The following is a 22570-nucleotide window of genomic DNA, read 5'->3' as shown; positions in this document are numbered from 1 at the left end:
CCACTTATTATTATTATCATTATTATCATTATTATATAATTACTATTTTCCCTCTTTGTAAAACAAAGCCAAGGAGCCTCACATTGCAGCTGCCTCCCAGGGCTGGTCAGGAGGCTCAGTCACTGAAAATGACGAAGACATTTCTGACTCAGCTGTGGTTTGGTGGCTGCTGTGGTTTTGGTGGGGAGAGTTGAGCCTCGGAAACTCTTCTCGCAGGCGAGGTCTAGACCCTCAACTGTTGAGGCTGAATGTGTAAATAAATGAGAGTGAGTTCATGAATGTTACCTTCAGAGCTCTGTCCCTGCGGTGGGGGTGGAGGGCTTGGCATACATGCCAACTGACTGTGCAGCGTAGTTCAGATTCTTGAGAATTTCTGTGATGTCTTCTCCCATCATTATCGCAATCTGAAGGTCATTATGCCCTTAACATTCTAGTGAGATCTCCTTTGTACACGTAAACAGTCATGCTTAGGTTGATGTTAGATTTACAGTCCTTTGTGCCCAAGCCCACTGCTTAGCCTGGACTGCATCCCCTGCTGAAGACAGTGGGCTCCTCTCACGCACCCCTGCGTCCTGGCCCTCGTGCAATGTCAGTGAATTTCAGAAATGCTGGCTTCCTTGCTGAGTTGCATTGGACTTGACTTTGGGAAGTTCCTTCAGCACTCCCAGAGCCCTCTTCTGAATCTCCCCGGTGTGGCCAACTTGTGTCTTTTGGAGGTAGCTGTGACTTCAGGAAAACACAGAAAGTAATTCTAAGCCCAGTTTGGTGAATGAATTGAGCAATGCCAATCCTGTGCTATAAATACATTTACAAGGCTGGTTTTCTTGTGCGGCTCATAAGCCAGGTCCAGCTGCCATTCCACTCGAAGCTTTCCAAAAAGTATCTTGAGCAGGGCCTTTAGAACGGGAGGGTGGAGTCCCAAGACCAAGGCTAGCTTCTCTGCTCTGGACCCCGGGCGTTCCAGCGGGCGGCTGTAATGTGGAGATTGACCACTAGAGGGGGGACGCGTCCCAAGCCCCAGGGGAGCCTTGCAATTGCTCCAAGAACTTTATAAAGCCTGGCCGCCAGAGCTGCTGCAGTCCCGGGCTCAGACAGCACCTAGCAGAGCCGCTGGTGTCTTCACAGAACATCTCCCGAGCGCAGCCCGAGGCTGCCCAAGGTGAGGCACCAAGACAGGGACTCCCACTTGGGCACAAGTTTGAGTCTTGCCTCCTGATCTGATCCTCCTGGAGAAGTGTCCCATGAGATCCTGGGCACTGTGCAGCCTCTTTCTATGATTCCATCTGGATTTGGCTGGCAGTGGGAACAAGCCCTGAGGGGCTGCTTGGGTCTTGGGGTGGTGGCAGCAGCCAGCTCGCCAGCCACCATGGTGAATGCCAGGAACTGAGGGGATGAGCTCTGCAGCCTCGTTGGGGACACTCAGGTGAGTCTTGGCACTGACTGTGCCCTAACACCTGGCATTGCTTCCCAAAAGCAGCCAAGGGACACAGGGCAGCCTCAGGACATGGAGTGTGGAGGCACTGGTGCTGGGTGGGAAGGTCCTAACTGCAGCCTGCGGGGACCTGCTGGGAACTCATCCAAGCTGCCTGGGCTGGGGAGTGTGAGCCCCCATTTGGGAGCCAGAGGAAGTGATCGCCTCAGTGGCAACTCTGCCTGGCTCCTGTCACAGCTCAAGAGCCTTTGCAGGGAGCAGATGGTACAGGTGACAGTTCCTCTACGTGTGCAGGGAGTGTGTGTGTGTGTGTGTGCCCAGGAGCGGATCACATGAAGGAAGAGCTTGTTTATAAAACATCTGTGCCTCTCCAGCTCTAGGCTATGATTTATATTAACTAAGTCCAGTTAGAGGAGGAAAGCGCTTAAAACCACTTAGCGATTCTCTCTCCAGAGAGAGCCACATTCTCAGTGATTTCTACTTGGGTTACAAACTCTGTAGAGTTAGATGCTGGAGCCTAGAGATACCACCTTTGCAGCAACAAGCAAGGCTTGTGGACTCCGTCCTTCTGCTGCCCAGAGGGGGACTTTGAGAGTGAGGGTGCAGCTCTCAGCTTGGATCTGCATTCATGATCTTCTCTTGTGAAGGGACCCAAATAGCACTGTTTCTGGGACCAGCTGGGCAGGTGGGAGGCCTTGGGAACCCAGAGATGCCCGTATCTGGCTGCCTGGCAGGATCAGAGGATGCCGGGGGACTACTGGTTCTCACAGACTCTATCATGCACACAGCTCTCCCACGTGCACTGTTCCACACGAGGCTCGCAGGGACCGAGCAGCGGGTGGACGTGTTCTCCCCATCACAGAGGGGATGGCCCGAGGCTGAACCAGCACAGCAGATGGGGCCAAAGTCCCCAAGGATAAGAAGTGGAGCCAGGCTAGGACCCCATATGCTCTGAGCCCCACTCTCACAGGTCACTTTTGGGTCCACACCCTGCCCGTGTCTGTGGCCCTGGTCCCCTCCCTTCCAGTTCTCTTGGCTCCAGGGACCTATCTGACCCTCTTCACTGCCTTGTCTTGGGTCCTAAAGGTCGCCACTGAAGGGGACAAGGCAAGGTTGCGGTGAGCCAGTGCACTGGCTGGGAAGTCTCACCACCACCATGCCCCCCACCCCACACCCTTCGGGGGCCTGCCCCTCTCAGCCTCCCTTAGCTTATTTCTAAAATGGGACCGACAGACTGACGTCCCTCCACCCCTTCACAGGGCTCCTGGGAGGCAGAGAGATCCTGATGGCAAAAGAACTGTACCACGTGGGATGCAGGTACATGCCTGCCAGGTGGAAGGTGGGGGAGTGTGGGTATTGCTCTGTGGTTACCGCACTTGGCAGTTAGTTAGGTAGACTTGGCCCAAAGGCTATGAGACCGATGAGGATCAGAGGGTCCAAATTCCTGGCCCCCACCCCCACCCCAAGAAAGGAAAACAGCCCCAAATAAAACTTGCGGCAGACAGAACGTTCTTAGGTTTCATTCCCTGGTAACAAACATTAGCAGACTTGCCTGAGCACTTCCAATCTCATCACACTCACATCTGGCCCCCTGTTCGCCCCTCTCCCGGGCAGGCTCCCCCTCCCCCACCCCCACCCCGCCCCAACCTCGGCCGGTCTGGCTGAGGGGTGGGGAGGACGGCGAGGGGCCGCCCTACGGACACTTTCCAGATAAGAGGCTCGCATTCCAGCTCTGCTCCAGAGCAGGCGGTAGAGCGGGAAGGTGGAAAGGCAGATGGGGAAACTGGTCCAAGCCGGCTCCGCATCGCCACCTCTCCCGCCACCCCTCCCCGCACGCAGCGCCCCCACGGGCTCTGGGCGGCAGCTGCTGTTGCCTTTGGCAAAGAGAGGCTTCTCCCTCTCAGAGGAGACACTGGCCTCCCGCTTCGCTTCGCAGCTCTGCAGGACTGAGGCCAGAGGGAGGGGTGCCGCTGCTCTGAGTGCTTGTGAAAGAGGGAGGGTCCCCAGTCGCTTAGCAGCAGTGTAGCTGCGCGGGGCCCCACCTAGAGGCCCTCCCTGGGTGGAGGACTTGGAGAGAGGGCCGGTGTCAGGAGACTCGCAAACTGGACACAACTGCAGCCCCGTGAAGCTGGGCTGGGAGCCGCTGGGGCTCCGGGAACCGCTGGAACAGGGAGGAGAGATGCTGGCAGGGCTGTGGGCCCCTCCACCCCTCCCTCCCACAGGCTGCAGGAAAGACCCACAGGGTCTGGGAACACCCTGCTTGTGCGTGATTGCCTGAGTGTGTGTGTGTGTGTGTGTGTGTGCACGCGCACCTGCATACATGAACGCATGTGCAGGGCATGTGGGGACTCATTACTTGAAGAGTCCAGAGCTGAAGCCCCTTGCATCCCTTATGGGCCAGTGAAAGGATGATTGGAAGGCAACTGGTCATTTCTGGCCCCCTCTCAGTCCTGAGGTCAGAGGTCCCTGGAGAGAAAGGTCAAATTGTGAAAATAGGGGATTTGAGTTTGCTGTGTTGGCCAGCCTCTTCCCTCATTGTCCCTTGTTATTGGAGCAGGGCAGGTGCCTCCTCTCCCTCCAGTCCGTGGCTGTTGTCCCCTCACTGTTACCTGCCAGGCCCTGTCCTCCCTTCCCCATGGTAGATGCCTAGTTTGGCCCTCTGGGCCTCAGGGTTCAGTTGGCACTATGCTTGGAGAATTCACTTTTTTTTTTTTCCCAGGACCACACCCACTACATATGGAAGTTCCTGGGCTAGGGATTGAATCCCAGCCGCAGCTGCAACCTACACCACAGCTTTGGCAACACCCGATCCTTTCACCCACTGCACTTGGCTGGGAATTGAACCTGCACCTCCACAGCAACCTGAGCCAGTGCAGTCGGATCCTTAAACCACTGTGCCACAGAGGGAACTCCCAAGAATCCACTTTTTAAAGGTGGACCTTTGGGTTCAGTATCCAGGTAGTCAAAGAGCTTCAGAAACCAAGGTCAATGTGAACCAAGGAACTGAACTGCAAGCAGAAGGTCATTTGTCAAATCACTAAGCATCCATGTGGGAAAAGGATATTAAGTATTTTGTGTAAATAAATACTTTGCAATCTGGCTGGGCAAATGGATTCTTCTTTTTACACAAAGAATGCAAATGTATCTTAGAAAACCCAGAAAAGCCAGCAAACAAAAACAAGCACAAAATCCCCACAATCCCTGCCAGAGTCCTGTAATATTCGTCTCACCCAGAGAAACCCAAAACATCTCGGAACATAAGCTTTCCTGTCACGTACTCGGAACATGTGTAGATATAACAAAAAGAGATGGCATTGTACACACTTATGTCAACAGGGTTGGTTTGGTTCACTTCGAAGAGTATAGCATTTCTCCATAGTGCTGGTACCTTTCTGGAACTCAGTAGGGTCCACCCAAAGCTGCAGTGATTCAGTCTCAAGAGGCCATCAGACACCAGGGCTCTCCATGGCCTAAGGTTGTCCAGGCCTTAGTGTCTGGGGGACCCCACTGAGGCCACCGCCTCTCGGCCTTCCATGGAGGGGAACCCCTGCTGTGGTCCCCTTGAACCCTGCTCCTCTGATCACGCCAGCCCAGCCGGGTTTGGGAGCAGTTTCTGGCCTTAGCTGGGTTGGCTGGTGGTCTCTGTAGCCCGTTTTGTGTCTAGTTTTGCCCGCATTTCCAACACAGAACAGAAACCTAAGCCTCCCTGATGTGCCCTGGGCTCTGGAAGCTTGGCAATGACTCCATTTGGGTCAGAAAGGTCAGTTCCTCCTGGCCCCACCCAGCCTGGCCCTCGGTGTCCCCAGCGCAGGGCTTCCAGCCCCACCAAGGGCTGTGAAGGAAGGAGACAGACCCCACAATCAGAAAGGTCCAATGGCCTTGGCCTCCCCAAGCCAAGGAAGTTGGGAAGGGGGACTGGGATCCTGAGGCCCTGGTGGCTAATGCCTGTGGATGAGGAAGGGTCCATTCACTTCTGTCGCCACCTACAGCTTACACTCTTTCTCTCTCCCCTGTGCCCTCCCTCCCTCTCCTGCTGGGGCTGCAGGACGCGATGGAGAACAAAGCCATGTACCTGCACACTGTGAGCGACCGCGACTCCGGCTCCATCTTTGAGGAGCCCTTTGATGGCAGGAGCCTGTCCAAGCTGAACCTGTGTGAGGATGGTGAGTGCCTCTGGCTGGGTCTTGGGCATGAGATTGACCCTGACCCCCCCCCCCCCCCAGCTAATACTGCATAGGTTGACTCTTTCATGCTCAGAAAGGTCTATTCTGTGTTTTCTCATTCATGTATCTCAACACATGTGTGACCAGCAAGATGAGACCCACTTTAAAGATGGGGCTACTGGGAGCTGAGAAAAGCTTTAAGGATCACATAGTCAGTCATAGAGGGGCCCCAGCACTGAGCCTGTCAACTCCTGGGGCAGTCCTCTTGCCCCTCTGCCACCCTCTCCTCTGGGTGAGGCTGGGGTCAAGCTCAAGACCTCTGAACCAAGGAACCCAGACCCTCTTAGGTGAGGAGGCTCTAATCCACTTCCCGAAGCGATTGCAGAGAAGGAGCGTACCTCTCCAGGGTGCTTCTCCTTCCCCTGAGTCTGAGGCCCCAGGTCATTGTGGCCCAGGAAGGGCCACATCCTGGTGACCCAGATGGCTCTGCATCTTTGGGGGCTGGTTATTTGCTAAAACTCTGGAGAGTCACTGATGCAGCTCCCTCTGGAGGAGCTCAGAGCACTTTGCCGACAGCTGGCTCCCAGGTACCCAGCACAGAGCTCGACACTTAGTGGGTGCTTAATAAATGCTTGTTGCCTCAACAAATACACTCCTTTTTGCAGTGAGTGTAGAAAAGAGAGCTCGAACCCCACTTCAGAGCTGAATAGGACACTCACAGAAGAGTTTTTAAAGACCTATGGTCAGTGAGATGGAGACAGGCCGTCTTAGAGTTCTCCAGAGAAACAGACCCAGGAGGATGTCTACACACAAAGATTGCTTATGAGGAATTGACTTACATGGTTATGCAGGCTGAGAGGTACCACGACCTGCCATCGGTGGAGACCCAGGAAAGCCAGTGGTGTGGTTCAGTCGGAGTCAGAAGGCCTGGGAGCCAGTGGAGCCAGGGCTGTAAATCACAGTCTGAGGGTCAGAGAAGATGAGAGGTGTCCCAGCTGCAGGAGGCAGGCAGAAAGCCAAAAGCAAATTCCTCTGCCACTTTTCTACTCAGGCCCTCAACTGGTTAGATGCAGCCCACCCACATTTAAGGAGCCATTGCTCTACTGAGATCACCAATTCAGATGCCCAGCTCATCAGGAAACACCCTCACAGACACACCCAGACATGATGTTTCACCTGGGTACCCAGTGGCCAACCAAGTTGACACCTAAAATTAGCCATCCCAGATACCTTTATTGAACGCTTTTCTCAAGCATCCTGTTTCATTGTGCTCCCTTCTGCCAATTGCCTTTTCTTGAAATTACTCAAAATTAGAAATGACCCCCCCTCTCATCCAACCCCATCTTTCCTCCCACGAGGTGCTGAGTGTGGGAAGGGAATCCAGGTGGCTCAGAAAGGCAGGGACTGCAGATTGTCTCAGCAGGGAGAGGAGACAGGAGATTTGGGCTCCTCACCCTGCCCTAGTAAACTTCCCACTGTCAGAGCTCTTCCTTTGCATTCCAATCAACAAACACATTTTGAAGACCCACGATGTGTCAAGCTATGGGTTAGGCACCAGAGATCCTCCAAAGAGAAATTAAACCATCCTTGCCCTCCAAGGGCTTCTGATCCCCGTGGAATGGACTGGTGTGGAGACAATTACCCATAATGTAAAGGAGATAAAAATGTATTTGATTATTAAAGTCAAGCAGGAAGATGGAGTTCTCTTGGTGGCATAGTAGATTAAAGCTCCAGCATTGTCACTGCTGTGGCTTGGGTTTGATCCCTGGCCCCTGGAATGTCCATGTGCCTTGGGTATAGCCAAAAAAAAAAAAAAAAAAAAAAAAAAAAAAAAAAAAGTCAGACAGGGTGAAGTCTTTCTGAAAAAGGTCTTAAAGACTGAATATGGTTTTGTAAGAGAAGAGGTAGGTGGGGAAAGGTATCACAGGCTGAGCTGCATGGAGCCAGGCCAATGGTTCTGTCAAGTTAATGAACCTGGGAAGAGAGGAAGGCCCGGGGGTCTTGGATGCTGACCAGTGCTCAGCACGTCCCCACCAGCACATCAGCAAAGGCCAAGCTGGCTTTCACATCCTTGATCCACCCATTGACCCATCAGAAGGGAGGCCTGGTTTGGCAGGAAAGAACTGGGATAGCGCACAGAGGGGTAACTGGAGGACCACAAGGGCCAACCTGGGGTGTCAGTGGGGGAAGGGCAGAGGACCTCAGGAGTGGGGAACGGCCTGGGGGTGTCAATGGGGCATCGTCCCCCCTTCCCTTGACCTCATCTTACCTCCTCTTTCCTGAACCTGAGACTTAAAAAGTCCATTTGGACCAGAAAGACTGAAAAATAACAGTGACCCTAGCTGTGGGGAGATCTAGTCGGAGGGCAGCTTTAGAGCCAGGCCAGCAAGTGTCCTGGGGGTCCCCTGAGGCCCAGCACCCCATGAAGTGGGGGCGGCTGCAGTTGGAAGATGTGGGCTGACTCACCCCTCCTCCCACCCCAGCGTGTGACCTGCCAGGCATGTCCTCTCTCTGGGCCTCAGTGACTTCGTCTCAGTGCCACATGAGGGCAGAGGGGGTGTCTCTGAGGTCCTGTTCAGTCCTAAAATTCTGTGCACAGAAAAAGACTTGGTTGTTGCATTTGCGGTGTGGTCCTTTTAAAACCTAAGTTGGAGCATAGCCCAGCCAAGGCTCCCACCTCCATGAGAGTAAAAACCCAGGCACTGCTCATGGCCTGGAGATTCTGACCTTCACAGGGGAACGACTGGCACACTCTCTGGGGCCTCTGCTCTGCAAAAGGCTGCCATCTCTGACATACCCTGTCCCCAGACCTGCCCAGCTCCCCTCTCCTCCCCATCAGGGCTTCCTGTCCCCCCTGCTCCCCAGGCACCTTCCCCTGCTTCTCCTTATCCTTTTTTCCACAGCCCTAGTCTCCTCAACACACTGTGTCATCTTCTTATTTATTTGTTTATCATTTACTGTCTGTTCTTCACCAGAAGAACACAGGCTGGACGAGGGCAGACACCTGTTCATCCATGTCTGCCAGCCTGGCACATAGCAGGTGCTTCTAAGTGTTTGTTGAATAAATGAATGAATGAATGAACAAACACAGAGGCCCTTGACATCTAAAGGTGGCAGAACAAATAAATTCCAAACCTGACTTCCACATGGTCTGGGTCTCCTTCGCCCTTCATTCCTGGATGCCAGGCGCAGGGTCAGGGGGCTGGAGGACCCCAGAAAGACTGGAGTGTTGACATGAAACAGCCACCTAAAAGCTCCTGGGTTTCTGGTTTGATTTTTTTTCCCCCTTCCCTTTCGTTTCTAAGAGGAAAAATGGTGAGCTCTGACATGGGGAAATTCAAGCCAGATTTGATCTGTTTCCCCAGCATTTCTCGGCTTTGATCCTCATCTCTGGAGACTAACAGGAGGGGGAAAGAGGGGTGGGGCGGGCAGGGTGGAGGGAGGTTGACTGGAAAGCAGGAGGGGACAGAAGTGGGGAAAGGGAAGGAGACTCTTCCCGCCTTGGGCCCCTGAGTAAATTAAAACAGTGTCAGCTGTGTCTCCAAGTCCCTCCCAGGATTTTCCCCTTGAAAGTGGGGCGATGGGGAGTTCCCGTCGTGGCGCAGTGGTTAACGAATCCGACTAGGAACCATGAGGTTGCGGGTTCGGTCCCTGCCCTTGCTCAGTGGGTTAACGATCCGGCGTTGCCGTGAGCTGTGGTGTAGGTTGCAGACGCGGCTCGGATACTGCGTTGCTGTGGCTCTGGCGTAGGCCAGTGGCTACAGCTCCGATTAGACCCCTAGCCTGGGAACCTCCATATGCCGCGGGAGCGGCCCAAAGAAATAGCAAAAAGACAAAAAAAAAAAAAAAAAAAAAAAAAAAAAAAAAAAAAAAAAAAAAAAAAAAGAAAGTGGGGCGATGGGAGACCAAGCTGCACAACTGCAACCCAGCTATTAAGGTGTGACTCAGGCTTTCCTGCAGCTAGGGGTTTAAAGACGTTAAGCTATAAATGCGTTATGCATCCATCCTGCATGGAAGACTCCCTCCCCTCCCCTCCTCTGCTCACCTCTCCAGCCTTCTCCTCCTGCTTGGCTTCCGCCCCCCCCCTTCTCTTCATGCACCAGGTGGGAAGGAAGCCGAGGGGCTCCTTCCATTCACGCTTGGGTTCCCCGTGCCCTTCAGGACAGGCCACCTTGCTGTCTCCCGCGTGGTACTTCCCACACCCTTGTGGGCTCTTTCCCATGCACCCCTGCTCCACAGTGATGGCTTTAGGACCTCTCTGTCCTCTGCACCTTTTTGGCTGGGCCACCTCTCAGGACCCCCGCCTTCTTCCTCTGTCTGAGCTGCCAGCACCCTCGCCACAGCCCCACTGTGGACAATGAGGCGCCCGGGGCAGGGGCCTCCCAGCTCTGGGTCTCCCATGGGGAATAGCACAGCTTTCACCTGTGTCGCTGGCATCCAGGGTGGCTCATGGTGGAACGCAAACGTCAAGGTCCTCCAGCTGAGCCCCCTCTGACCTCGGTGCGCACTGACCCCTCCCTTTGAGCAGACACCCACACAGGGGCCCAGCTGGGCTTGACGCCTTTCCTCCCCTCTCACCTCTGGGGTCCTGCCTTTCTCTTTCTGCCTGGACCCCTGAAGCCTCTCCAGTCTGGCACCAGGAGGCGGAGGGCTGGGCGTGGGTGATGTTTGGCTCCTCTGCAGTCCTTTCCAAGGGCCAGAGAGAGGTGTTAGTGTCAGAAAAATATTGCAGTCACACTCGGCCCGTGGCCTCGGGCCTCCACCACACTCCGGGCGTCATCCACCGGCCGCAGATGGGAGGCTGGCCAAGGTAATGAGTTACACATGGTCCTGGCCACGCCTGGACGCCTGCAGCTGGGCGGCTTGCTGAGTTGAGGGCCCAGAGCTCCCCAGTCCTATGTTCCTGCCCCCATAAAATTAAATGATTCTCTTAGGGGAACCCCCACATCCACTTTCTCATTAATCAAATCTCCCCAGCTCTGCTGGCATCGCAGAGCGCCAAGGGCAGCAGCCCAAGGGTGGGAGTGACTTCCTGGGAGGATCTGGCCCTGGCTGGGGCCTCACAGAGGGTCCCGCCCTCTGCAGGTTGGAGAATCAGGCACTGGAGCAGGAGGGGAGCCGAGATGTTAACTCGTGCGGTGCCGCCGTGGCCTCGGCACCACCAGCTAACTCCGGGCTTGCTTGGGGCTAGTGACCAAGCAGGATCCTGGGTCTCTCTGGCCCCAGGGACCATCCCTCATAAAAGGGTGGCAGCCTTGGGAGGTGCCAAGAACCTGGAGTTGAACTTGGGCAGGTCTGGGCTCAGCATGGCATGTCATCCGTTGCCCCTTCACTCCCATCCGCCTCTGCTCACCACTCTCTGCTTGTGGGGAGCTGAACTGGAAGGATGAAGATGGGAGCTTGGCATGTTTATTCCTCAGCTCCTGTCCTTCCACCTGACGTCACAGCCCCTTGTAAGCCAGCCACCGTCTCTACACGGGCTTTCCTTTAACAAGCTCCAGTGACTGCTCCCCTCCTGGGACAGGGGATGGTTACAAGCCCTAGGACACCACTCTGGCCCTTGTAGGTGTCTTAACCCCTGGCCACACCTCAACACATATTCCCTTTATTAAATCCTGTGACGTTCCCTAATTCAACTGGGCTGTGTTTCACTGGAGCCCTGACCCTCTATTCCTCAATGTCCCCATCTGCAAAATGGAATAACGCTACTCAGCTCTCAGGACCTGTGATATAACCCGAGTAAAGCACCTTGGACACAGTTCACCCTTGACACACCCTGTTTCACTTCCCTGCTGTTTGTGGAGGGCAGTCCCCTGCACACCCTGGGGAAATGGAGAAGGATGGGGGAGACAGGAGCAGCTGCTGCCGCCCAGGGTCCCCTGGGAAGCACCCATACCTCTTCTCAGAGACCCCTGGCCTGGACATGTTCTTACCTTCTTCTTAAGACTGGTTTTTACCAGAACCAGATAGTTCTAATTGTCTGCAAAAGAAAGCAGAGCTGTGGTTAGTGGGAGTCCTCATGAAGCCTAGATGCTCAAGGAAATCAAGTTCTTTTAGTCCTATCCCCCAAGTAGTAGAATCTGCAAGGAATATGCTGGGTCCCAAGGCCAGCTTTCTCTGTGGCATGTATGAGTCTGTTCATCCCCCACCTCCAACAGAGGTGGTAGATCCCTGAGGTTGGCCACCGGAAGAGTCTAGGGGTGCCCTTCATTGTCCCTGAGTGGAGGCTGGCCTTTGGTGCCAGGCACACACAGCCTCCCTGGCATCTGGTACCTGGAGCCACACTTGATATCCATAACATCCATAATAGTCTCTCTTTTTCCATATGGGGATGGCCCTGCAGGGCAGTGAGAAGGAAGTTCTCTTGTAATGTCACGAGTATGGACGCAGTGCCCTTCCTTTCCCACCGATGCTGGGCCGTGTGGATGAAGTATAGCACAGATTTAACCAGGGTTTGAGTGTTGCCCAGTGAGTGTGAGGAAGGCAGGGCAGGATTGGAGAGGAGAGGGTGTGGGAGAGAGTGGAGAATGTAAATCGTGGAATATGAGTTGGACAGGAAGGGAAGGATGGACCAGAGATGGGAGAGGTGGCTCTCGCCTGGGACTCAGAATTAAGAAAGGGCCTCAATAAAAAAAACAAAAAAGGAAAAAAGGGTCTCGATTATTGGTAAGGCCAGTCAAAGTGTAATGTGAGCCACATGTGCAATTTGACAGTCTCTAGTAGCCACACAAAAGAGACACAGATGAAATGAATTTAAATAAGCAACTTGGAGTTTCCATGATTGCTCAGTGCTTAATGAACCCAACTAGTATCCATGAGGATATGAGTTCAATCCCTGGCCTCGCTCAGTGGGTTCAGGATCTGGTGTTGCCATGAGCTCTGGTGTAAGTTGCAGTCATGGCTTGGATTCCAAGTTGCTGTGGTTGTGGCATAGGCCGGCAGCAATAGCTCCGATTCGACCCCTAGCCTGGGAACCTCCATATGCCGCAGATGCCGCCCTAAAAATACAAAAGACAAAATAAATAAATAAATAAGGAACATATTTAATCCAGTGCATCTAAAATATCATGAATCTAATATGTAATTGTCAGGTTCATCTGCTCTGCACTATCTCCCTCAGTCCTTGCCTACACAGAACAAGGATTTGGAGGTGCAGGCTGAGAAGCACAGTAATGGCACCTGGATAGAGCCAGTGGGTTCGTCGCACAAGGATGGAGGCAGGTTGGTGGGAGGTTGTTCCCGCTGGGAGGTGCTGCAGGAGCACCGGAATAGACCTAGTGATCTTGCTGTGCACAGACCAAGGCAAGCGGTCTCTTCAGGCAGGAGCGATTAGCTCAGGAAGGGAGCAGTTCTGGGTCGAAGGGAATTTCCCCTTGAACTGAACTGACACCTTAGTGTAACAGCTCTGGCCTGGGATTTTTTAATGAGCTGTTCCAGTCCATCACCCCAGGTGAAAAACCTGCTCCTGCTGTTTGCCTCCGAGATCACAGTCAAGAGTCAGGTAGCAGTGTACCGCAGGTTCTTTCTATACCGTCAGAGAGAGCCTCCGCCTTGGGTCAGGGCTGGCCCTGGCTGCAGCTGGATCCTCTGATTGGTTCCTGGCAAGGATGCCTTATTTGCATGGGAAAAAGGTTATAAGGGGATGCTCCGTAGGGCATGCCTCTGGTATCCGCATGTGTCTTCATTGTTTGATCGAAAGCCTCCTGTTTTTGGTAACGATAAATGGTCAGTTTGGAATCACCTGGGTCAGAGTCCCTATCCTAACCTACCTAACATAATCACCATAAAAATGATGGCGATATTTAGACATTTTTACTCAGGCTGAGCTTCAAATGCTGGTGTGTATTTTGCACTTCAAGCCTGTCTCGTTTGGGGCCACATTTCAGGAGCATCAAGAAGGTGTGCAATCAGGAAAGGAGGGAAGATCAGGAAGTTAGGCCTGGAGTCTGGGAGAGGGTGACAGTGAGCCAGAGACGGGCAGGCGGGAGCACGTGTGTCCTCTGGCAGGAAGTGTGCAGCCCTGTGATGTGAGAGTGAGGCTCAGCGAGAAGAGAGAGAGAAGGTTCTGGAAGTAGCGACGAGAGCAAAGAACCTTCCCTTAGGCCAGTTGCAGGAACATGAGAGAGAGAAGTCCACACCTGAAACCGAAAGGCAAGCTGGGTGCAATTAAAACAAGATGGAGAAAAAAATGTTCATGCAGAGTTTGGGGAAATGAGGGATTTTTCAGATGACTGGCCTAGAGGATGGGGGCCACAGTGGGAAGGTTTCCACAGATGAAGAGGGAGATGGGGCTAAAGGAGGATAAACAAGGCTGTTCGGGTGGGGAGGCTTGGGGCTAATAGAAACCAGCACGGAGGATTCATTGAGGTTAAGAGGCTGGTCTCAAGGCTGAACTGCTAGCAGGACTGTGGTGTGTGGGCTGGGGGAGGGGTTGGAGGTGGGGGAGCATCCTGGAGCACCAAGAGCTCTGTAAATTATTTTGGCTTTTATGGAGGCAGGGATATTCCTGGAGGTGGTGAGAGGATGGTGTGTGTCCAATAGAAGTGATAAAGATACAATGTGATGCATAGAAGAGATCCTAACACAATGGCTCTCCTTGAAGCACCTGGCGCAGGCAGGCGCTGTGCTCTGGGCTTCTGTAAATTGTCTCCATTACACCTCAGTACATATTCTTATTCCCAGTTTGTGGATGAGAAGATGAAGTCATAGGTGAGGCAAACTGCTCGAAGTTACCCAGCTAAGACAGGGACAGAGCCTGGATTCAAATCCTCAACTGCCTGGTCCTTAAGCCCCACCCCTTTAGCACAGCTCACCCTGTTGGCTGCAGTTCCAGACCCCAGAGACCCGGTACTTTCAAGAACTGGGCTGGAGGTGCTGAGGGGCTAAGAGATCAGATTCTTGGAGTCTCAGGTTTCAGAGGTGGAGACATCCTGGCCGATGACAAAGCTAGGGTGGGGCCGTGGGAATAAATGGCTAAAACGCAGGAGACAGATGGAACGAATTATTCTAAGAGGTGCCGCTGGCAGGAAACAGATATAAATGCAAATAGATTTGGACACGAGCACAATGACGGGGTCTTAATCTTAAGGGACACTAACCTTTATGGACTTTAGGTCAGAGAAGGGCCCCACCCTCCCCAGAGTCCCTCCCTCCACCCTCCTTGCCACCTCCTGGAGCTTCTGGCCTGGAGTCTGACCTCCATGAGCAGAGCTCAGCAGTAGGACTGGGGAGATACAAACACAGCTTCGAAGAGGGGGCCCAGCAAGGTAGGGCTGGCCAGGCCCCTGCCCTGCAGACACAGATCCTGGTTAATGTAAGGCCCAGCCACAGAGCTGATGGGGGCCTGGGAGGGTCCCAGTCTTCTGCAGTGTCCTGAAGCCCACCTACTCCCTGGTGCCTTCCTGCTTCCTGCTATCTGACTGGAGGCTGAGTTCAAGTCAAGATAATCCAAGATATTCATGGCAGGCAGAAGCAGCCCTGGGTGTTCCTGTTGTGGCTCAGTGGAAACAAATCTAACTAGCATCCATGAGCATGCAGGTTCAATCCCTGGCCTCAATCAGTGGGTTAAGGATCCAGCATTGCGGTGACCTGTTGTGTAGGTTGTAGATGTGACTCGGATCTGATGTTGCTGTGGCTATGGTGTAGGCCAGCAACTACAGCTCCTCTTCAACCCCTAGCCTGGGAACCTACATATGCTGCAGGTGTGGCCCTTAAAAAAAAAAAAAGCAGCAGCAGCAGCCTGGTGTTGCGAAAGTCCTATTGAGAGAGGTGGCGGCAGGGAAGGGTAAAGCAGAGATAAAGCAAACAGCCCTGGGGTTCTCCCCTGGGTGTTCCTGAAACAGCCGGGCTCCTCCAGGATGCTGGCTCCATTGGTCTTGGGACTGGCTGCTTGAAGGAGAGGGAGCTGACCCTTTCATGAAAGGGCTAAATGGGCAGTGGAGATGGAGTCCATGAATCAGTGGTCTCAACCACCATATCTTGCTCCAAAAATGGCCACTGAATGAATGCAAGAACTGTCCTTGGGGACTCCTTCCTCTGACTTTCCCATTACACCCACCCGTATCCCTTCTCCGGACCCACACGTCCTCCTTTTCACAAGACTAAAACTTCCCAGCTCTGCCCCTTGCTTTGGGCAAGCCACTTGACCTCTCTGAGGTTCAGCTCCACTGTCTGGTAAACAGGAATCATCAAACTTCCCATCACGATGGTTGTCGTGTTTAGGGTTAATGTATCTAAGCGCTCAACCAGAACAGGTACTGGGGGAGGGGCCGCTGTGGTTCTGTTGCTTCCCATTGTTGGAGATTCCAAAGCAATTTCGATGTGTAGGTTTTATCATTATCCGTGCACGTGGTGGCCACCAGATCAGGAGACGACTGTCATGGGAAAAGATCGTTTGTCACTCACAGATCCAGAGGAAAGGGACACATCATGTCCCCGTACAGGCTGCGGATGGGGGGTGGTCGGGAGGCAGGAGTAATCGGAAAACAAAGCTGAGGGTCTCTAAGGTGGTTTCCTTGGAAGGACTGGCTGAGACAGAGGAAGCCAGCTTGGTATTTATAGCTTGAATAATTTCTCCAGGTTCTGGGGCGTGGGGCTGTCCCTGGCTGTCTGATACCTGGCCCTGGGGTGATTAGGGCAGGGGGCTAGTGGCCAGGAGTGTGAGAGCTGGATAAGGGAGGTGTTGTGGGCTCGGGATTGGTTGGTTTGCATACTAAACTCTTGCTTCCAAGCAAACCATTATTATCTCCAGGAATTGATTAGCGCTGGGAGGGGCTAGCAAGCCTCCCAGAGGTCAAATCATCAACTACAGAGACTAGAATACAAGGTTATTACAAAAGTCGAAACAATGGTGTGGAGGGCCCAGTAAATGTGTGTTTTGTTCATTAGTCTCATCTACCTACAAACAGTCAACAGATGCTCATTGAGCATCTGCTATATGCCAGGACCTGTGGGAGCCAAAAATGAATCACAGACCCTGCCTTTTGGAAGCTGACCTTTGACAAATATGTATTTCTGTTCATTGACTGAGGAGTGCCATTCCGTTCCCATTATTCGCTAGGCCATCACTGGTCGTTTCCCAATGAAGCTCTATACATGACAACTCTTGGTTCTAGGCTTTACCTGGAGACAGAGGGGACAGGTTCAGTGGGTCTGAAGACCATAATCTTTGCTCAGATTCATGGGCCACCCTTCTGTGGCCCAGCCTGTGCTGGTCCCTGCTGTGGAGCTTGGAGTCTTCGGGGGCAGTCCTAGCTCCACCCTGGGCAGGTGGCGTGGCCTGGGACCTTAGCCTTCCTGTCTTCAAAACCAGACACCCAGATGGCCTTTCCAACTCAACTGGTGGTTGGGAGTTGGGGGAGTGAGATGGGAAGATTAAACGTACCCGTTCCTGCCCCAAGAATGGACCAATTCATCAAACCAAGGCAGACCAGGGGATGGGCAGGAGGTTGTGCTAATGGCCTGGAAAAAGTAATGGTTTTAAAATGGAAATAGCTGAGCCCTGGCCACCACATTGCAAACATATCATTGGATGATTTATTTCCTCTGACCAGGCTCCAGGGGAGAAATTGGGACTTTTTTTGAGAGGGATCCAGAGCCACTCTGTCAGAGGAGGGCCTCTTGGCCCCAATTTAGGCAGAACCCTGAGCCTGCTGGTGTTTAGGGTCTCTCCACATTGAGACAGCATTCTTGCAATCCATGCGCTGCCCATGTTGGGCAAGAGCCCGGCCATCTGAGCCCGGCCATCTTCCCCCAGCCCCGGGCCCACTTCCTCTTCCTGGGGACTCCTTGGCTCCTCCCTTCCTCCTAGGTCATGACCAGCTAGCTCACCTTGCCTGCCCTCATCTCCCCTCCCTCCTGGCTTTCTCTCTCCATCCCTCAGCCCCGGTTGCAAAATAATATGCACACCAGCCAGAGTCCCGTCCCCCTGCTGCAAAAAGAAGCACACAAGCCCCTGATTGTTCTCAAGAATTTTTAAGCAGAGTAACTTGAGAAATAGATAGGGATTGGGAAAAATAACAAATATTGCAGGACAGTTACAAAATTACAAAATACCTCTGGAAGTACTTGGAGAAACTGTCCTAGGTCATCATAATATCTAAATTGAATTAGCTCTGCCACCCCACTCCACCCCCGCCACCCCTTCTCCCTTTCTTAGAGATGGGAGCCCATCTGATCATGTAAAAGACCGTAGCCTCCTTTGTCTGGCGCCCTCACTGGGCTGTCTGCCTCGAAGACTTAGGTGTGCAGTCCTGAAAGGCAGAGGGGATTAGGGTTCACCTCACCCCCACTGGTGGTTTGGGACCCTCCCAGATTCAGATGAAACTGCTCTTTATCCCTGTCCCATACCCTCCCCTTCCCTTTCTTGAGGGCCAATAAACAGAGGTCCCCGTTAAAGCCAGAAAATGATGGCAGCTTCAGAGACAGAGGTTATTTGGGGCTGCCTGTTACACTGAACGACGAGAGTGGTGAGTAACCAGAGTGAGGACGATGACGTCAGCCTTGGGAGGGCAGAACACGAGCCTCGATGCGTCCAAGGTCCCTCCCAGCCATAAAACCTTATCTTCACCTGCTGTTTATGAACTGTGGGACCAAAGAGAACAAGAAAGAAAATGACCACGTGTTTGTTGTTGGAAGAACTCAGGTGACCATTGAATCATTTCATCCTTTTTTTCATCCTTTTTTTTTTTAATGTTGCTTAGACCCAGGTTCTTTGAAAAGATATAAACACCCGCTTTTATCAGATGCAATTTATGAGTATTTTTTTTTAATGGGAGGAAAATAAATTCAAGCAGATAACTCCCAGCATGCCTTAAAATTATGATCAAAAAATTGAAAAAGGAAAAAAGAAAAAGAAATTGAAATGAGGAGTTCCCATTGTGGCTCAGTGGTAATGAACCCTACTAGTATCCATGAGGACGAAGGTCCGATCCCTGACCTTGTTCAGTGGGTTAAGGTTATGGGGTTGTCGTGAGCTACATTGTAGATTGAAGACTTGGCTTGGATCTGGCATTGCTGTGGCTGTGGCATAGCCTGGCAGCTACAGCTCTGATTGGACCCCTATCCTGGGAACCTCCATTTGCCACAGTGTGGGCCTAAAAAGACCAAAAAAAAAATTGTAAAAAGAAATTGAAACATGAGTTTGACAAAGATAGGCTAAATCGAGGCAAGGGCCAACTCAGAATGCTTTCTCATGCTCTTCCAGCCAAGGTGTGGCAGAGACAGGCTTTGAATCTGTCACCAGAGAGCGCCACACCCATGTCTGTCCCTTGTGAGAGTAGCAGGGACCCTCACTCACCTAATTCGGTACAGGGAAACGAAGACCCAGAGGTGCCAAGGCTCCACCCCAAGGTGGCACTGACGTTGAAGGACCATCCCCCAGTGCATCCTCAGCTCAACTGTCCTGGGCTGAGTGGTTTTCTGAGAAACTTTCCTTTTCTGTTCTTTAATCCTCGCTCCCAAGCACCTCCCCACCCTTAGCACACAGTATTTTAGCAAAAGCTCTTTAAGGGGTACTCTTGTTCCCATGATTCAAAAGAAGCCTTCACAATTTTTTCTTTATTTAGGTTTTTTTTTTAATTATTAAAATATAGTTGATTTACAGTGTTGTGCCAGTTTCTCCCCTACAGCAAAGCGACCCAGTCCTATATATGAGGGCTTCACCATTGTAACCTATGGGAATAATAAAATAGATTGAGACAACCCCATTTTAAATGTGCCCCATTAAGGAGAAATCAAAGGCGTTTTGTTGCTGTTTTTTTTTTTTTTAAACTAAACCAAGCTCTGATCATAATAAGATTTTTCATTGATTTTCCAATGATGTGTCTTCATGTTGTTTTGACATGACAAATGCCTTTCTCCAAAACTGTGTACCTCGATGCCATGGATGTATGACTTCATCTTTGAACTGGAATCAGAACGTCCAGGGGTGGGGCTCAGGTCAGGAGACATCTAAGAAGATTCACGCATGATGATGCTCCTTAGCCAGGATGAAGTGTTGATTCAGGGCCAAGGACTTGCTCCCACCATTTACCTATTTGGACCCTAAGTGGCAATTCCAAATCATAGGTGAACAAGGAAAGTCAAGATTTTGTTTATTTTTTCAGACCAAAATTTTGCTCAAAAATGTTGGTTTTTTCCAGCCAACAAAAATGTGTCAACTGTTTGCATAAGGCAATTGTAAGAGCCAAATGGCTTACACATGTCTTTGTTCTTTTTTTGGCCCCACCCATGGTATGTGGAAGTTCCAGGGCCAGGAATCGAACCTGCACCACAGCAGGGACAATGCCAGGTCCTTAACCTGCTAAGCCACCAGGAAACTCCCATGTGTCTTTGTTCTTACAAGGAAACTACTTCGGTTGTGCTGTATGCTGACTGATGGGCAGGGAGACGGGTGAGTCTCAGAGGACCTTTAGAGGATGGGGCAGAGGAGTGAAAGTCGATAATTGTGAAGAATGAGGCTAGTGCCAGAGATGAGGGCAAGGTGATGCCATTATTTCAATGGTATTGAATCCTTAACATTTCACCTTCCAGATTAGTCTTAACCTTGAATATCTAAAAAGTTTGGTTTTGCTTCTCTGTAAAGTGAATCTTCTGTGAAATGCATCAACTTTTCTCCTGCAACTTGTCCTCGAACAGTAATTTCTTCTACTAAAGTCAACGATTCCCAGAATGTGACTCTATTACAATACAATGGTATTTAAGGTGACATTAAGTGACATGTGGGTGTGATTTTTTTTTTTTTTTTTTTGGCTTTTTAGGGCCACGTCCACAGCATATGGAGGTTCCCAGGCTAGGGGTCGAATCAGAGCTGTAGCCAATGGCCTACACCAGAGCCACAGCAACTCGGGATCCGAGCCGCATCTGTAACCTACACCACAGCTCACGGCAACACCGGATCCTTAACCCACTGAGCAAGGCCAGGGATCGAACCTGAGACATTATGGTTCCTAGTCGGATTTGTTTCCCCTGCACCACAAAGGGAACTCCCAATGGGTGTGAATTTGTTATTTGAATATTCAGGTATTTACTTTCATGTAATAAATAGGAAGACCCAAATTTTCCACTTAAGAGGATGCTATAAAATTTCCTTCTTACATAAATTTAAGTTTAAAAAGCAGAGTGGGAGTTCCCATCATGGCTCAGCAGAAGCGAATCTGACTAGGATCCATGAGGACGCAGTTTCTATCCCTGGCCTCGATCAGTGGGTTAAGGGTCCAGTGTTGCAGTGAGCTGTGGTGTAGCTCACAGACACAGCTCAGATCTGGTGTTGCTGTGGCTGTGGTATAGGTCAGCAGCTACAGCTCTGATTCAACCCCTAGCCTGGGAACCTCCCTATGCTGTGGGTGTGGCCCTAAAAAAATAAAATAAAAATTAAGCAGAGTGATACAACATTGTAAATCAACTATACTTGAATTAAAAAAATTTTTAGGAGTTCCCATCATGGCTCAGTGGTTAACGAATCTGACTAGGAACCATGAGGTTGCAGGTTCGATCCCTGGCCTTGCTCAGTGGGTTAAGGATCTGGCGTTGCCGTGAGCTGTGGTGTAGGTCACAGAGGTGGCTTGGGTCCCGTGTTGCTGTGGCTGTGGCGTAGGCCGGCAGCAACAGCTCCGATTAGACCCCTAGCCTGGGAACCTCCATATGCCACAGGAGCAGCCCTAGAAAAGGCAAAAAAATAAATAAATAAATAAATAAAAAATTTTTAAAGTGGAGTGAGAGAGAAAATAATAGGAGTTACTGCTGTGGTGCAACGGGATTGGCGATATCTCTGCAGCTCTAGGACACAGGTTTGATCCCTGGACTGGCACCATGGGTTAAGGATCTGGGAGTAGGTCACAACCACAGCTCAGATCTGATCCCTGGCCTGGGGAACTCCTTATACCATGGTGCAGCCAAAAAAGAAATAAAATAAAATAATAGCCCTGGGATACTCAGCTCTGGCAAAATTGTGCAAGCTGCACACGGACAGTGTGTCTAGAGGTTAGGAAACCACCATTCATTGGGAGGCAGAGTGCCACGCCGAGATAAACATCTCCCAGCCTGGCATTCTGGATGCAGCCTGCAAGTCACTTTGTACCTATTTTTTTAGTTCCTATTTGCTCTCTGGTGGCCTTTGTCCTCTGCAAGCCTCTTAGACTCCTTCTCTTGGCTTCCTCATCTCCTGAGACGCTGCCCCCCTTTTTGGAGGCCACTGCAAGGTGGAAAACCTTTCCTTTGATTCTCCTGGATCTTGGAAGAGTTTTGGTTTTGTTCTGCTCCATTGGTGCCGTTTTCCCCCTCGGTTTGGTTTTGTGTGTGACCGTGTCTGCAGACAATGGCTATGTTTAATACCTGACAGCCTTGTCTGGTCCTTTCCTCAGAACTGTTCTCACATGGAGGAAGAAAGTTTTCTTCTTAAAGTCACAGTTTTCAACTTTCTAATAGCTGTCAATCAGGGGATAAAGCTGGAGAAAAAGATAACTGATTACAGCCCATCTACCAAGTCCTATCCTTCAAAGCCCTCGTGCTGCCTCCTCCAGGCAGACTCTGGGGTGACACAGAATGAATCACTGCCTCTGTGGTGCCACCTATCGCCTGTGTCACCCTTCACCCTTCTACTCCTACTTCATTCACTCCTGTGTAATAGGTATCCGCTTATATGTCTTCTTCCCTTCAGGTGTGAGCATCTGAGAGGCAGCGATTGAATCTTCATCTTTCATTTAACAGATATTTTCTGAATGCCTACTATGTGCCTGGACCAGACGCTGGGAAGTTCGATGTGAAATGATCCCTCATGCGCCTTGTGCTCAGTATTTCCTGATGTCTATCCCAGTGTATTAGTCATCCATAGTTGTGTAACAAGTTACCCCAAACCTTAGCAGCTTAAAACAACAAAAAATTATTTTCTCACCCTGCATCTGAGGAAGCCATGGGTGTACAAGGAAATCTGAGATTTTATTTTTTCAGATCCAAAAAATGTGCTTAGAAATATGTA

The 22570-nt window shown here is 51.4% G+C and overlaps 1 protein-coding gene and 1 long non-coding RNA gene across 5 annotated transcripts in view; one reads left to right on the top strand and one right to left on the bottom strand.

The window, feature by feature from the left end:
• Positions 1-10659, bottom strand: part of LOC110256888 (uncharacterized) — a 77722-nt gene extending 67063 nt beyond the window's left edge. Inside the window, exons 1-2 of the long non-coding RNA XR_014828432.1 lie at positions 10174-10659; positions 6435-6558 (exon numbers count right to left, since the gene is read on the bottom strand). This is a non-coding gene — a long non-coding RNA (uncharacterized LOC110256888). The remainder of the gene's footprint in view (positions 1-6434; positions 6559-10173) is intronic.
• Positions 1078-22570, top strand: part of SCARA5 (scavenger receptor class A member 5) — a 132090-nt gene continuing 110597 nt past the window's right edge. For 3 of the 4 annotated variants that reach the window (XR_014828430.1, XR_014828431.1, XM_005670449.4), the window contains exons 1-2: positions 1078-1423; positions 5478-5595. Coding sequence is in view for 2 of the 4 variants with exons in the window: in XM_005670449.4 (XP_005670506.3) it covers positions 5484-5595 (112 nt within the window). In the remaining 2 variants the exon portion in view is untranslated. The remainder of the gene's footprint in view (positions 1424-5477; positions 5596-22570) is intronic. The other variant, XM_084997774.1, reaches the window with a different exon arrangement.

Source organism: Sus scrofa, chromosome 14 (assembly GCF_054392235.1).
Source record: "Sus scrofa isolate SSC_HxYL_T2T_F1_AM1 chromosome 14, Sscrofa_HxYL_maternal_Yorkshire_Landrace_v2.0, whole genome shotgun sequence".
Taxonomy (NCBI): Eukaryota; Metazoa; Chordata; class Mammalia; order Artiodactyla; family Suidae; genus Sus; species Sus scrofa.
This window is presented reverse-complemented; position numbering and strand designations above follow the sequence as displayed.